The sequence below is a fragment of the Procambarus clarkii genome, chromosome 3, assembly GCF_040958095.1.
Source record: "Procambarus clarkii isolate CNS0578487 chromosome 3, FALCON_Pclarkii_2.0, whole genome shotgun sequence".
Taxonomy (NCBI): Eukaryota; Metazoa; Arthropoda; class Malacostraca; order Decapoda; family Cambaridae; genus Procambarus; species Procambarus clarkii.
Genome location: NC_091152.1, coordinates 31,931,509 through 31,947,155, shown reverse-complemented (window position 1 = coordinate 31,947,155; position 15,647 = coordinate 31,931,509). Strand labels below are relative to the sequence as shown.

At 45.9% G+C, this 15,647-nt stretch overlaps 1 protein-coding gene across 6 annotated transcripts in view; it reads right to left on the bottom strand.

The window, feature by feature from the left end:
- LOC123749604 (uncharacterized) overlaps positions 1-15,647 on the bottom strand; it is a 311,730-nt gene that overhangs the window by 227,347 nt on the left and 68,736 nt on the right. For all 6 annotated transcript variants that reach the window (XR_011229461.1, XR_011229458.1, XM_069330114.1 and 3 more), the window contains exon 5: positions 8,670-8,741. Coding sequence is in view for 4 of the 6 variants with exons in the window: in XM_069330114.1 (XP_069186215.1) it covers positions 8,670-8,741 (72 nt within the window). In the remaining 2 variants the exon portion in view is untranslated. The remainder of the gene's footprint in view (positions 1-8,669; positions 8,742-15,647) is intronic.

Sequence of the window (15,647 nt, the reverse complement as noted above, 5' to 3'; positions counted from 1 at the left end):
CCCCACAAGAGAAGGGCAAGACCACTCCAACAAAACGCAGCAAACACACTAAGGGATAAAAAGGAAAAAGGAGAAGAAAGGACCGTCGCAAATACCCACATCGCCACCGAGACGAAGCACGCAGGTGGGACACCATCAACAAAGTCACCTGATTACCAACAGATTCTGCCTTTCCTTTCCAAAGGTGTTTATTTTTATTTTTATTTTAATTTTTACTTTATTTTTTGTTTGTCATCTTTGCCTGTTTTATACTCTTAATTATTTGTTCTTAGTTAATCCCCTTGTCACTAAACCTAGGGCTTTTTATTACCCTGTTAATTAACCATTACTAAGCTAATTATCTTCAAGATCATTTTTTTTTTATGATTATTATTTTTCTTATTATTTTTTATTTTACATTTATATTGTCAGTCTCTACTGATTTTTTGTGTTTTATTTTATGTAACTTCTGTGTCCTCCCTGGCTATCTATTGGATCTTTATTTTACTTCTAAATTGTTACTATTTTATTGTATCTGCTCTTATTCTTGTGTTTTGCTTTATCGTGTATCTTGTATCGTGATCCCTCTGCATCTCTATGCACACTGATATTGATCCTGATCAAAATCTTCTGTCTCATATCTACACCAACCAGCACATTGATCATCATTATTGTAAGTATTTCACAGCACACCAGGCTAAAAACAAACTCCAAAATAGCACCTATCTATCAGTTTATAACCAAAATGTTAGATCACTTGGTAAACATTTTGACGATTTAAATGCACTACTCACAGCACTAGGTACTAACCTATCGTTCATTATTTTAACAGAAACTTGGCTAAATAAAGACTATACCCAACTCTACAACTTAGCTGGTTATAAAGCCATTCATAACTGTAGGCCTAATAAAAAAGGTGGTGGCACAGCTATATATTACCGAGATACATTTATATCTATATTACAACACTGCAACAGTGTTATTAGTGACAGAGATGACTACTGTGAATATACTTTTGCTCAGTTTACAATTAAATCCCTTAAATCCTCTTTGACTATTGGAGTCATCTATAGATTTCCCAATACTAACATAACTTCTTTCTCAGACAACCTAAGGAATCTTATTATAAACAACAATCTCAACAAAAACCACATCATTCTGGGAGGAGACTTTAATATTGACCTGGGTCAACAAAATTGCTCTCAAGTTGACTATTTCCTTAACAGCATGAACTCCTGTATGCTAATCCCCACAATTTATTTATTTATTTATTATTTATTTATGCATATACAAGAAGGTACATTGGGAATGTGAGGATACATAATATGGTAATTACAGTCTTGTAAAGCCACTAGTACGCGCAGCGTTTTGGGCAGAAACAATCACCAAACCTACCCGAGTCACTCAAACATCGGCCACTACCTTGGACCACATATGGACAAACATAACAGCTCCCCTTGTATCTGGTATAATCTATGACAGAACAACTGACCACTATCCTACCTTTCTCATAGCGAACATGGGCATAACACCACCAAAAAGCAAGAAACTTTCATTTAGGCTACACAGTGAATCAGCTTTAGACAATCTTACAGAGGCACTTTACAATATTAACTGGGATTCTGAATTCAATAATACCCATGATATAAATTCATTAGCTAACCTCTTCATCTCCAAAACTCTAAGCCTCTACAACCTTCATTGTCCCCTTCTTACCAAGCAAGTAACTGACAAAAGATTAAACAATCCATGGCTCACAAGTGGCATTCTCAACTCAATCAACAAGAAACATGAATATGAAAAGAAAGTTAGGATTGGCCTAGTTTCAAAGGAAGTAGCTAAAAGGTACTCATCAATGCTTACCAGTATCATAAGAAAGGCAAAACTTGCATATTATGTGAATAGATTCAATGAAGCAAAAGGCAACATGAAAAGCACTTGGAAAACTATCTCTAGTATCCTAGGAACTAAACAACACTCACATAACCAAATAAAACTCTACAAGGATGGGGGTACACCGTCAACTGACTTAGAAATGGCAAATGAATTTAATAGTTTCTTTTCATCGGTTGGTGCTAATCTTGCCAGTAAAATCCCACAGACTCAGACACATATTAACACATATCTCTCAGGCAGCTATCCAAACTCTCTTCTCCTTTCACCAATCAGCCCGGCAGATGTTGTGTCCATCATACACTCTCTAAAAACCAAGGCAGGGAACACCAGTGAAATTCCGTCCATTGTGTACAAGAGAGCCTCCCATGCCCTTGCCCCACCCATAGCACTACTGTTCAACAAATCTATAGAGTGTCACACCTTCCCTGATATCCTCAAAAAAGCAAGAGTAACGCCAGTCCATAAAGGAGGCAATCCGGCGGACATAAACAATTATAGACCAATATCAAATCTACCCATTCTATCAAAAATATTTGAAAAAATTATTTACAAACAGCTCTATTCCTACCTCGTAAAATTCGACATACTCAGCCCCTGCCAGTTTGGCTTCCGGTCCCAAAAGAGTACCAATGATGCAATCATTAGTCTCCTTGACATTATCTACTCAGCCCTTGACAAAAATGAGTTTCCGATTGGACTCTTCATTGACCTAAGAAAAGCCTTTGATACTGTTAATCACAACTACCTCTTACTTAAACTCCAGCATTATGGAATCCGAGGCCTTGCCCTTGACTACATCCGATCCTATCTTAGTGACAGACACCAATATGTAACCATCAATGATACAACTTCTTCCACTCTACCAATTACCGTTGGAGTGCCACAGGGCAGCATCTTAGGACCTCTTCTATTTCTTATATATATAAACGATCTGCCTAATGTCTCTAATATTCTCAAACCTATATTGTTTGCTGACGATACTACCCTTATCTATTCAGACCTCAACCCACATACACTAAATAATGTTGTGAATAATGAATTAAAAAAAGTCCACTTATGGATGTCAACGAACAAACTAACATTAAACATCGAAAAGACTTACTACATCTTATTTGGAAGCAAATCATCAAATGCAATTCAGCTACAGATAGACAACATTAACATCAGTAATAAAAATGATGGCAAGTTTCTTGGCCTATTCCTAGACAAGAGACTCAACTTCAGCACCCACATTCAACACACAACTAAGAAAGTCTCTAAGACAGTTGGTATACTCTCCAAAATCAGATATTATGTTCCTAACTCTGCTCTCCTCTCACTATATTATGCACTAATCTACCCCTATCTTAATTATGGTATCTGTGCATGGGGGTCTACCACTGCAAACCACCTTAAGCCCATCATCACACAGCAAAAATCTGCTATCAGAATAATAACTAACTCTGCTTTCAGACAACACTCAGCTCCCTTGTTTAAATCTCTAAACTTGCTAAATATTAACTCCCTCCACACATTCTCTTATGTCAACTACATTTACAAAACCCTGTTCTTAAATGCAAACCATGCTCTGAAACTCTCCCTGGACAGATGTAATAGGACCCATTATCACCACACCAGAAATAAATATCTCTTTGATATCCCCAGGGTCAAACTTAATCTGTGTAAACACTCTATGTAAATTAAGGGACCTAGTCTATGGAACTCACTCCCTAGTGAATTGAAAAACTGTAAAACTTTTGCCTTATTTAAAAGCAAAACCAAAAAGTACCTAACTTCATCTATTTAGTTTCCTACACTGAGCTTTAAATTTGCTCTGTACCTAGTGGTACCCAATCTCCTAATTTTTATGTAATATCAAACAACCTTATCATTGTGTTCATTGCTGTCTTCTTTTATGTGCTAGCCATATGCTGTATTGTGACTACCAATTTTTGTCAACTACCATTCAAGCTGTCATTGCAATCAATCTTATATTGTTTCTGCTGTATTGTGCCTACCAATTTGTTGTCAACTACCATTTTAAGCTGTCATTGCAATCAATCATAGCTACCTATGTGCTTTAATATACTGTACCTATAATTTTCTCTCATCTTTTTTTTTTTTTTCATTCCATGTAATCTGTTATTTTTTTGTCTATAAATTTTGCAAGTATTTACCTCCTTAAAATTTTCTTAGATTAAGGACCTGCCCGAAACGCTGCGCGTGCTAGTGGCTTTACAAGACTGTAATTACCATAATTGTATCCTCACATTCCTTATGTACATTCTTGTATATGCATAAATAAATAAATAAATAAATAAATAAATAGATGGTGAGTGACTCAAGGCAGAACCGAACCAGCCCCACCATGGACCGATTGAGCATAGAAAGAGGTGGAGCCGCGGGATAACCTCGGATGCGAACACATGGCAAGCAGAGCAGGAAACCCAAGCCGGCAAGGAACCAGATGGAACGTTTGCCACACAGAAAACTTCCCAATGCTAGTGAGCTTGCCAAGAGATCGGAAACACTGGTTCTGACGCAAGACTCTTGAGAAGTGACACCGCGAGATCGTGAAAATGCCAACTGGCAGGACAAGCCAGGAAACCAGGAAACCCGGCAAACCTAGGAAAGAACCAATCCGGGTGAGCAGAATCGCTCCCCCCCCCCCCGAAGCAGGGGACGGGGACCAAGCAGGGGGAACCACCTGAATAGATAAAAGTACTCAGTACACAGGGGCAATAACCACGGCAGACTGCCCCCACCAGGCAGGCAAACAAAAAGAAAAAGAAAACCCCTGCAAGAGGACAGCATACCCAGGCAGAACAGAGCCGGCCGCTATGAGTGGTGAAAACAAGATGCACAGTACCCTGCGTCCCTTACCAGTGCAAACTGCCTCCTTCCCTATGGCGAACACCCAAGCACACAAAGGGCGGCCTAAAACCGAGTAGTGAACAGCCCAGCAGAGGCAGATTTCAAGGAACTTGTGGAAGGTGGCCCCAAGCCCTAAGGGCAGTACTTACCAGGCACCTAGGGAAAGGAACCCTAGGCGAATGCAGCCCGAGTACTGAAGAAATACTCCTGGCTCACGCACTACCGAAAAGACAGCCACCACACGCAAGGCACACTGAAACCAAGTCTGGAGCCAGAGCACACGACCTCTACCTAGCACATCAGCCTCAGAACTGAGGTGTGGTGACAGTTTTGGCCTCCACCACCTTTCTCACCAAACTTGTTCCAACCGTCTTCCACTATTTGCGAAAGTAAATTTTCTTATATTTCTTCAACATCTGTGTTTAGTTAGTTTAAATCTATGACCTTTTGTTCCTGAAGTCCCAGGTCTCAGGAAATCTTCCCTATCAATTCCTGTTACTATTTTGTACATAGTGATCATATCACCTCTTTCTTCTATCTTCTAGTTATGGCATATTTAATGCCTTTAACCTCTCGTAGCTCTTGTCCTTCAGTTCTTGGAGCCACTTAGTGGCATGTCTTTGCACCCTTTCCAGTTTGTTGACGTGCTTCTTTAGATATGGGCACCATACAACTGCTGCATATTCCAGCTTTGGTCTGACAAAAGTCGTGAACAATTCCTTTAGTATTTTGCCATTCATATATTTAACACTTTCCGGTCCCTGGCGGGCACTCTCCAGCTTACCTCAAGTTGTGCTGAGCATTTCCCGTGAGTGCTGTGGTCAGACTCAAATATGTATACTCTTCCATTTTCTCACCTCATTTTCATTTACGGCGTTCATTTTGGCATCTTTTTGTACGCAATAGAATTCCATACAGGGATATATATACATATGAAGGTTAAAAGCCCAGCGTGCCACCCTCATCAAACTCATAACTCTGCCGAATGGTTACCCACAAGCGCACAACCCCATCAAAATGTGTCTACTCTTCTTACCTCAATTCTCGTGCTTCCTCATTAATTTTGGTATCAATTTGTTTGCAAGATTTCCCTACAGGAGTATATGCATCAAGAGTATATACAGGAGTATATGAGGTCAAATTCCCCCCACAACAAAGCCGAAATTCAGCCAAGCGTTACCCGTGAATGAGCACCCACTGGCACACATGCAACGCCTACTCACAAACGAGAATACTCTTTTCAGTTTGATAACATCAATTTTCGTGTTACGTCATTCATTTGCTATCAAATCTTTCACAATAGAATTCCCTACAAGGGTATATGCATAGAATATCAAAAAGCCCGGCATGCAACCCGTAATAAACACAAAAATCAGCTGAGAGTTCCCCGTAAGCATGCAAGAGCACTAAAATGGTATGCTATTCTCAGTTTTCTCATATCAATTTTCAAGTTACAATGCTCATTTTGGTATCAAATTGTTCACAATAGAATTCTCAAAAGGAATATATGCATACAAGGTAAAAAATGCCAGCGTGAAACCCGCAGCAAACCTGAAAATTGGACGAGCATTACCCGTGAGCTAGCACCTATCCCACACACCAACACCAGCACTAAAATGTGTACCCTCTCTTCAGTTTTCTTATGTCGATTTTTGTATTACACCGTTCATTTGGTATCAAATTGTTTGTAATAGAATCCTCTAAAGGAATATATGCATACAAGGTCAAAAAGCCTGGTGTTGCAAGCCGCAGCAAACACGAAATTCGGACGAGCATTACCCGTGAGCAAGCAACCAGCCTCACACCATCACTAAAATGTGTATACTCAACAGACACCTAGGCTGTCTTCCCTAAACTGAACTTTAGGACGACTGCTAAGAGCAATTAGTTATGCCAGGCCATAACTAAAATGGGGCAGCCTCGGGGCTCCTGGGTCAGCAATCAACCTATCGCACTGCAGCAATCTAAAACAAGCGTGCAACACCCAAGCTACCTGCACTCGAAGTGTCATCAGTGGACTGGGTGTACAGAGTCACAAACAAGGAACAAAATTAGCAAGACTCAGGGTCAAAGGTGTCACCGACTCAGCAGGCAGCATGACCGAGGCAGGAACCCGAAAGTCACCTGGAGACAAGGGAACCGAGCAACCCTCAAACTCACTCAAGGCGAGGGGGGGGGAGGGGCTCAGGGGTCACATCCATCAAACCCATGCACCCCCCCACCCCACAGGGATTCCCAGGGTCCTGAGATGGAACTTAAGCTCAGGGAAGGCCCAGGCAGGGGTAGTGCTAACTGGCACCCAAGAGCACCAACAAACTGCTAAAGCTGCACCCCCGGGACGTGTACACTCATGGGGGCCTAGCTGGGGGCCACCCAAGACACAATTGTCTATTTTTTTGCCTTAAAATTGCACTGTATCAATTGCTACCCAATCTCCCAACCTTTATGTTCCCAATTCGAACATCTTTACCATTGTGATCATTGCTGTTTTCTTATATGTGCTGCCAATCTGTTGTATGGTGTTTATAAATCTTGTTTATCTGTATCTTTTGCTACCCAGTCTCCCAATCTTTATGTACCCAATCTGAACATCTTTACCATTGTGATAATTGCTGTCTTATATGTGCTGTCAATCTGCTGTATGGTGTCTATTAACCTTGTTTAAATTACTAATCAAGCTGTCAATGTAATCAATCAGAGCTTTAATATAACAATGTGCTTTAATATACCTACTTATCTCTCCCATCTCATTTTTCTCTTGTAATGTATCTTTATCATTTATCAATTCTGATTGAAATTACCTACTTAAAATTATCTGCTAGATTAAGGACCTGCCCGAAACGCTGCGCGTACTAGTGGCTTTACAAGAATGTAAATACTGTACTATCCAATGTATTCTCACAAACCCAATGTACCTTCTTGTATATATATAAATAAATAAATAAATAAATAAATAAATAAATAAAAATAGGGCGAGACCAACCAAAAGGCTGATCCCCCACTAGGCAAAAAAAAAAAAAAAAAAAAAAAAAAAAAACCGTAACAGGACAACGTACCCAGGCGGAACAGAGCTGGCCACTGAGAGGTGACAACTAGCTGCACAGTACTCTGCACCCCAACCAGTACAAAACTACCCCTACCCAAAGGCAAACAACGGTGCACAAAACACCCCGGCACACTAAGGGCGGTCAATTACCGAGCAGCAAAAGACCAAGCAGAGTGAGATCCCAAGGTGACTTGCGGAAGGTGACCCCAAGGGCAGTACTTACAAGGCACCTAGGGAAGGGGACCCTAGGCGCATGCAGCCCGAGTACTTGTGAAATTAGTCCTGGCTGGCCACCACCAAGGAACAGCACCACACCACAAGGCACAGAGCTGGAGGACAAAAATAGGAGCCAGAGTCACACAACCGTTGCCAAGCACATCAGCCTAAGAACTGAAGGGTGGACAGCCGGTGTGAGAGTCTGGGGCTCCCCCTTTCCCCTCCCGAGGAAGGGGGGGGGGGTTGCACAGACAAGCGGTGCGGTAACATCATGCCAGTTTGCTAGTTTTCATTTGGGGAGTTCTGTACTCTAGTTCAGATTTCTGTAGCAATATTTTAACTAAAATAGGGGTTTATTTTCGGGGTGCTTACCTTTCTGGGTGTCTGATCCAGTTGATGGCAGACACAGAATGTTTCCAACTACACGGGGGTTTCTATAGGCCATTACTCCTTGTGCCTCTCTGAGGGGCCCAGCTTCTGGCTTGTGGTCCCAGGCAGGCCTAGAACTCCATTTACATTGACTGATGCCAAAATCTAATATATCCATATCAGCCTGGATAACTACGGGGAGCCGAAGGGGCTCCCCCTAGAAAAATGTTCAGTTTTTGTCACCTAAGCTCCATGTGGAACCCAGTAGCAACTTTTTAGATTAGATGGTAAATTCAAATAAACATCTCACCTTGTAATGTGCCTTTCCTTTGTCATGACTCATAAAGTGGTAGTAAGACTTCAGCTCCACAAAACCACATAACTGAAAATAGTATTTTACCAATGACAATTAATTATTGTGAACTACAAATTACTTCACTAACCAAAAGTATCTATGCACTCATTAGTACAATTAATGTTACAATATTAAACATTAACACATTTTATTTTCATCAATGAACAATTGAACACACACACACACACACAGGCACACACACACACACACACACACACACACACACACACACACACACACACACACACACACACACACACACACACACACACACACAGACAGACACAGACAGACACACAGACGCACACACACACACGCGGGAGACGGTAGGAGACACACGTGATTAGTGAGGTCCTAGTGAGGTCCGCGGAAATTCGTCAATTTCTCGGGACATTGAAGGAGTATAGAGGCTAGATCATAGTACAGTGGTACCTCCCATAACGAATTTAATCCGTTCCATGTTCGTCATGTGAAACGGACGTCATACAAAACGAGTGTCCCCCATGTAACCAGTGTGATGCACTGTTTATTGTGAAATTTCCCTAGTGTGCATGACATCAAATGTTCCCCAAAATATAAATTTTGTTTGTAAAATGATAAATTACCGTCCCTGAACATGTCTATGTAAAAATAATTACCAAATTCCACTTACTTTGGCTGTGAGGGCGTGGACAAGGTGCGCTGTGACGTCATCAGGGGCTGGTCGCCCGTGTGTGAAGCTCCCAGACACGGTCGCGCAGGCCATTCAAGCACCGCCTGTTGCCACAAATATATTTTCAAATATTTTTCCTATGCATTTCCAATGCGGTTTTATTTGTTTCTTTTATCGTATATGATGCATATTTGTGACCTTTACAATATGTATACAGTAGAATGTTCATAATTTTCCATGAAACTGTGATACATGTGTCAGTAATGTGTCCACAATAAATGTTTATTGTCACAATATTACGTGGTAAAAATGCACTAATATTACAATATGTACAGTTTCACATACTATTTACACAGTAACACACTGTATTACACACTCAGTACTTTGGAGGTGCGTAATAGTCAACGAAGTAGTCCATGGTACACAGCGCGACTTTGCTCTCCTTGCACCAGCTACAGATAGATTTTTGTTTCCTGTTTCATCGTTCTGTGTGCTTGCAAATAATGCACTCGCGTGCACCCTTGGCTTTAGTACTTGTAGGTGGTATGTAGCCAAGCTTGTAAAGCATAAGGTAGTATTGAAAACGATTATAGGAAAAGCTCAATTTGTAAGGTAGTCTTGAAAAGATCGCTTTGTAAGGTCACACACAGGAAGAGATTCAGCTAGCCTCAAAGAGTGTCCATCAGTCAGGAAGAGATTCAGCTAGCCTCAAAGAGTGTCCATCAGTCAGGAAAAGATTCAGGTATTCTTAAAAATATCAATGAACACCACCACCATGGAAGCCGCTAACACTGTTCATCTATGCTACTTGTATCAGATGCATCATCACTGAACGCAGAAAACGATTCATCTATGTATCATCTATATACATTAGAGATGGCAAGGGTGGGGCTCAGAGCTACACCTGGATACGCTCGCTGTATCGTCCTCATAGGTGCTGTATCACAGGCATCCGACCGTTGTGTTAAGCCCTTATTGCGCCTAGCTTCACCAATGTTATGACCCTTATGTTCTTCAAACAATAGGGTCTGAATTGCACTGACTGAGTACAGTCTTTCAACACCGTGTGGGACAGGTGTTTGAGAGCCAGAGGCATGTGTGCTACAAATGGTTGCTCACGCACTACTAACCCAGCCAGCAGCCCTTGTCTTTCATATTCGTTATAGCAAAAGGTTCGTTCAGTGTTTGTTGGGTAGGCTGCTCCATTATGACAATCTTTCTTTGTTTCAAATGTGTTCCATTTGTTTTGTATTTATCACTTACGTCTCAATAATGGAGCAGCCTACCCGACAAACACTGAACGAACCTTTATGACATTTGTCCATTTTTCAAATTGTTTCAACAGTTCTTTTATTTTTCGTTTTTTTTTTTTTTTTTAAGAAACATGGAGCAGTCGACCTGTAGACCACCGAACGAACATTTTTGACATTTGTACTGGTTTTCAAAATTCTTCATATTTTTTATTATTTACGTTTTTTGTATGTAAGAAACATGGAGCAGCCTACCTGCCGACCACCGAATGAACCTTTTGCTATAAGACAAATGAAAAATAAATATTGAACACATTTGAAGAAAGGAAAATGTCATAATGGTTTATTCAGTGTATGTAAGGTAGGCTTCTCCATTATTGAGACGTAAATGACAAATAAAAAACAAATGGAACACATTTGAAACAAAGAAAGATTGTTATAATGGAGCAGCCTACCTGCCGAACACCGAACGAACTTTTTTGACATTTGTTGTATATCAGATATTTCATTTCTTTTTTCCTACAAAAACGTCAATGCTTTGCAACATCTCAGCAGTCACCCTTTTATATCCCAGCATCATTAGCATCTTTAAACAAGAACAACATAATTTATGTGCATCGTCGGAGGCGTCTAAGAATGTGCAAGCAGCAGCGCGACCCCACCATGTGGTGTTGACGTTACTCAAACCAGCGTTCGTCATACGGGACGATTTGACGCCGATCGGGCCGTTCGTTACCCAAAATATTCGTCTTTTGGGGCAATCGTTATGCGAGGTACCACTGTATTTGGCTTCTCGCAGTGTGTAGCTTGCAGGGTGCAACATAGCATAGTCATATCGCTAGCGATAGTGCGAAGATTTGGCGAAGAAACCGAAAGTGGAGCTAGGGCATCACCGGTGCATGTAAGTGTGTGACCTGACCGGGTGGGACGACCCGCCGTGGAGCTACCTGATTGTGCTGTGAGTGGTGACTGTGATCAGTGGTACAGTGAATTAGTGAACTTTCACATAACGATACAGTGACTGACTCCAGAGCTTTGTGTAGACAGAGAAGAAGACCTCATCAATCTACCAGCATTTAGTGAATCACCTAGTGGGAGACAACGAAGGATAAACATCGTCATCATACATCGCCCTGCCCTTACTCATCTGGTTGTGTGAGCGGGAGGCAGTCTGGTATGTACCCCTCTCTGGTCAATTAATCAGGTGTACAGATTGAGGTAAAAGATTATCAAATTCTCGTTCAGGATATCATATATATTTAAAAATCTCAGAGTGGCTCATTTAGCCAGAGGTAACGCATAAGGGATATCTTGACACATACAAGCACGCCCGCCCACGTACGTATCCACGCACACAAGTGTGCACACGCTAAAACACACACACACACACGTACACACACACACACACACACAATTGTTCAGTCAGGGGAAAAGGCATTAACACCTGGGATAGGACCTTACTATCCCCCCCCCTCTTGACCCCACCATCTGACCTGACCTGACTTAGTCGCCATCTCCGCCCCCCCCCCACCCCCAGTCCCCCGCATCGCCCATACACACACTCTTCCCCTCCCCACTCTCCCTCTCCTGCGCTCTCTCCCTCTCTCTCCCTCTCCTGCTCTCTCTCTCTCCCTCTCCTGCTCTCTCTCCCTCCCTCTCCTGCTCTCTCTCCCTCCCTCTCCTGCTCTCTCTCCCTCCCTCTCCTGCTCTCTCTCCCTCCCTCTCCTGCTCTCTCTCCCTCCCTCTCCTGCTCTCTCTCCCTCCCTCTCCTGCTCTCTCTCCCTCCCTCTCCTGCTCTCTCTCCCTCCCTCTCCTGCTCTCTCTCTCTCCCCCTCTCCTGCGCGCTCTCTCTCTCTCTCCCCCTCTCCTGCGCGCTCTCTCTCTCTCTCCCCCTCTCCTGCGCGCTCTCTCTCTCTCTCTCCCTCTCCTGCGCGCTCTCTCTCTCTCTCTCCCCCTCTCTCTCTCTCCCCCTCTCTCTCTCTCCCCCTCTCTCTCTCTCCCCCTCCCTCTCTCTCTCTCCCCCTCCCTCTCTCTCTCTCCCCCTCCCTCTCCCTCTCTCCCCCTCCCTCTCCCTCTCTCCCCCTCCCTCTCCCTCTCTCCCCCTCCCTCTCCCTCTCTCTCTCTCTCCCCCTCCCTCTCCCTCTCTCTCTCTCTCCCCCTCCCTCTCCCTCTCTCTCTCTCTCCCCCTCCCTCTCCCTCTCTCTCTCTCTCCCCCTCCCTCTCCCTCTCTCTCTCTCTCCCCCTCCCTCTCCCTCTCTCTCTCTCTCCCCCTCCCTCTCCCTCTCTCTCTCTCCCCCTCCCTCTCCCTCTCTCTCTCTCCCCCTCCCTCTCCCTCTCTCTCTCTCCCCCTCCCTCTCCCTCTCTCTCTCTCCCCCTCCCTCTCCCTCTCTCTCTCTCCCCCTCCCTCTCCCTCTCTCTCTCTCCCCCTCCCTCTCCCTCTCTCTCTCTCCCCCTCCCTCTCCCTCTCTCTCTCTCCCCCTCCCTCTCCCTCTCTCTCTCTCCCCCTCCCTCTCCCTCTCTCTCTCTCCCCCTCCCTCTCCCTCTCTCTCTCTCCCCCTCCCTCTCCCTCTCTCTCTCTCCCCCTCCCTCCCCCTCTCTCTCTCTCCCCCTCCCTCCCCCTCTCTCTCTCTCCCCCTCCCTCCCCCTCTCTCTCTCTCCCCCTCCCTCCCCCTCTCTCTCTCTCCCCCTCCCTCCCCCTCTCTCTCTCTCCCCCTCCCTCCCCCTCTCTCTCTCTCCCCCTCCCTCCCCCTCTCTCTCTCTCCCCCTCCCTCCCCCTCTCTCTCTCTCCCCCTCCCTCCCCCTCTCTCTCTCTCCCCCTCCCTCCCCCTCTCTCTCTCTCCCCCTCCCTCCCTCTCTCTCTCTCCCCCTCCCTCCCTCTCTCTCTCTCCCCCTCCCTCCCTCTCTCTCTCTCCCCCTCCCTCCCTCTCTCTCTCTCCCCCTCCCTCCCTCTCTCTCTCTCCCCCTCCCTCCCTCTCTCTCTCTCCCCCTCCCTCCCTCTCTCTCTCTCCCCCTCCCTCCCTCCCTCTCTCTCCCCCTCCCTCCCTCCCCCTCCCTCCCTCTCCCTCCCCCTCCCTCCCTCTCCCTCCCTCCCTCTCCCTCCCTCCCTCCCTCCCCCTCCCTCCCCCTCCCTCTCCCTCCCTCCCCCTCCCTCCCTCCCCCTCCCTCTCCCTCCCTCCCCCTCCCTCTCCCTCCCCCTCCCTCCCTCCCCCTCCCTCCCCCTCTCCCTCCCTCCCCCTCTCCCTCCCTCCCCCTCTCCCTCCCTCCCCCTCTCCCTCCCTCCCCCTCTCCCTCCCTCCCCCTCTCCCTCCCTCCCCCTCTCCCTCCCTCTCTTTCCTTCCCCCTCCCTCTCTGCCCACACACACACACACACACACCTCCCTCCCTCTCTCCCTCACCCGCTCTCTCCCTCACCCGCTCTCTCCCTCACCCGCTCTCTCCCTCACCCGCTCTCTCCCTCACCCGCTCTCTCCCTCACCCGCTCTCTCCCTCACCCGCTCTCTCCCTCACCCGCTCTCTCCCTCACCCGCTCTCTCCCTCACCCACTCTCTCCCTCACCCACTCTCTCCCTCACCCACTCTCTCCCTCACCCACTCTCTCCCTCACCCACTCTCTCCCTCACCCACTCTCTCCCTCACCCACTCTCTCCCTCACCCACTCTCTCCCTCACCCACTCTCTCCCTCACCCACTCTCTCCCTCACCCACTCTCTCCCTCACCCACTCTCTCCCTCACCCACTCTCTCCCTCACCCACTCTCTCCCTCACCCACTCTCTCCCTCACCCACTCTCTCCCTCACCCACTCTCTCCCTCACCCACTCTCTCCCTCACCCACTCTCCCTCACCCACTCTCTCCCTCACCCACTCTCTCCCTCACCCACTCTCTCCCTCACCCACTCTCTCCCTCACCCACTCTCTCCCTCACCCACTCTCTCCCTCACCCACTCTCTCCCTCTACTCTCTCTCCCTCCCGCCTCTCTCTCCATCTCCTACCCCCCCTCCCCTTCTACTTTCTTCTCACTTCAGTGGAAGGGTCGGATCCCCCCCCACCCACCCATTTATCTCTCCCTTTATCACTCCCTTTCTCTCTCTTTCTCTCTCTCTTCCTCTCTCTCTCTCTCTCTGCCTCCCCCATCCCACCAGGGTCAAACATGGCAGCCAGAGGTCCCAGGGGAACAGGAAAGAGCCAAGGTGACGAGATGAAGGAAATGTTCGCCCAGTTTCTGGAGGACATCAAGAGTGAGATGCAAGAAATGATGCAGGAAATGAAGAACGAAATAAGCAACCTGAAAAGAGAGCTGACAGCAGCAAAGGAGGAGATTAGAGCCCTCAAAGAGAATGGTATCGAGGCTGAAAATCAGAAAACCACCCAGGGAGAAGGTGGTAATAGTTTTCTGGATGAGAATGCCACAATAAAAGCAACATTTGCGGAAATACTAAAAAAAATAACTCTGAAGTAATGACTGCAGTGATGGAGGTGGCCATGAAAGCAGCCACCTCGCAGGAGGCGGCACGCTCCACTAGCCAACTGCTGGAAAGGAACAGATCAGTGGTTGCTGTGGGTATTAAGGAGCAGGAAGGATCTAATAGGACAGAGTGGAATGACAAGGACAAAGCAGCAGTGAATGAAGTACTAAAGGCACTAGACATGGAAGGGGCTGAGCATAGCATTGAGAAGGTTTTCAGGCTAGGCCGGTACAACAAAGACCGAGACCGAATGATAAAGATAGTGTTTGCAAACGAGAACACAAAAGAGAAGATCCTATCAAGGAAGAGCTCCCTGAAAAACGTGGGAAAATTAAAAAATGTATTCCTCCAGAGAGACATGACAAGGGAGGAGAGAGCCGTGGCGGCAGAAGCAAGGAAGAGGCGCAGGGCGAGAGGGGAAAACCAGGAAGTTACAGCTCCCAGCACAACACCCCCAGAGGCGAGGGGGGAACCCACAACCAGCTACCCAGTAACACCAGAAGGGAGGACAACCCCGCCTCCCTCCTCTGCATAGAAAACCCCTCTACCCCAAACCCTCCCTGCCCCC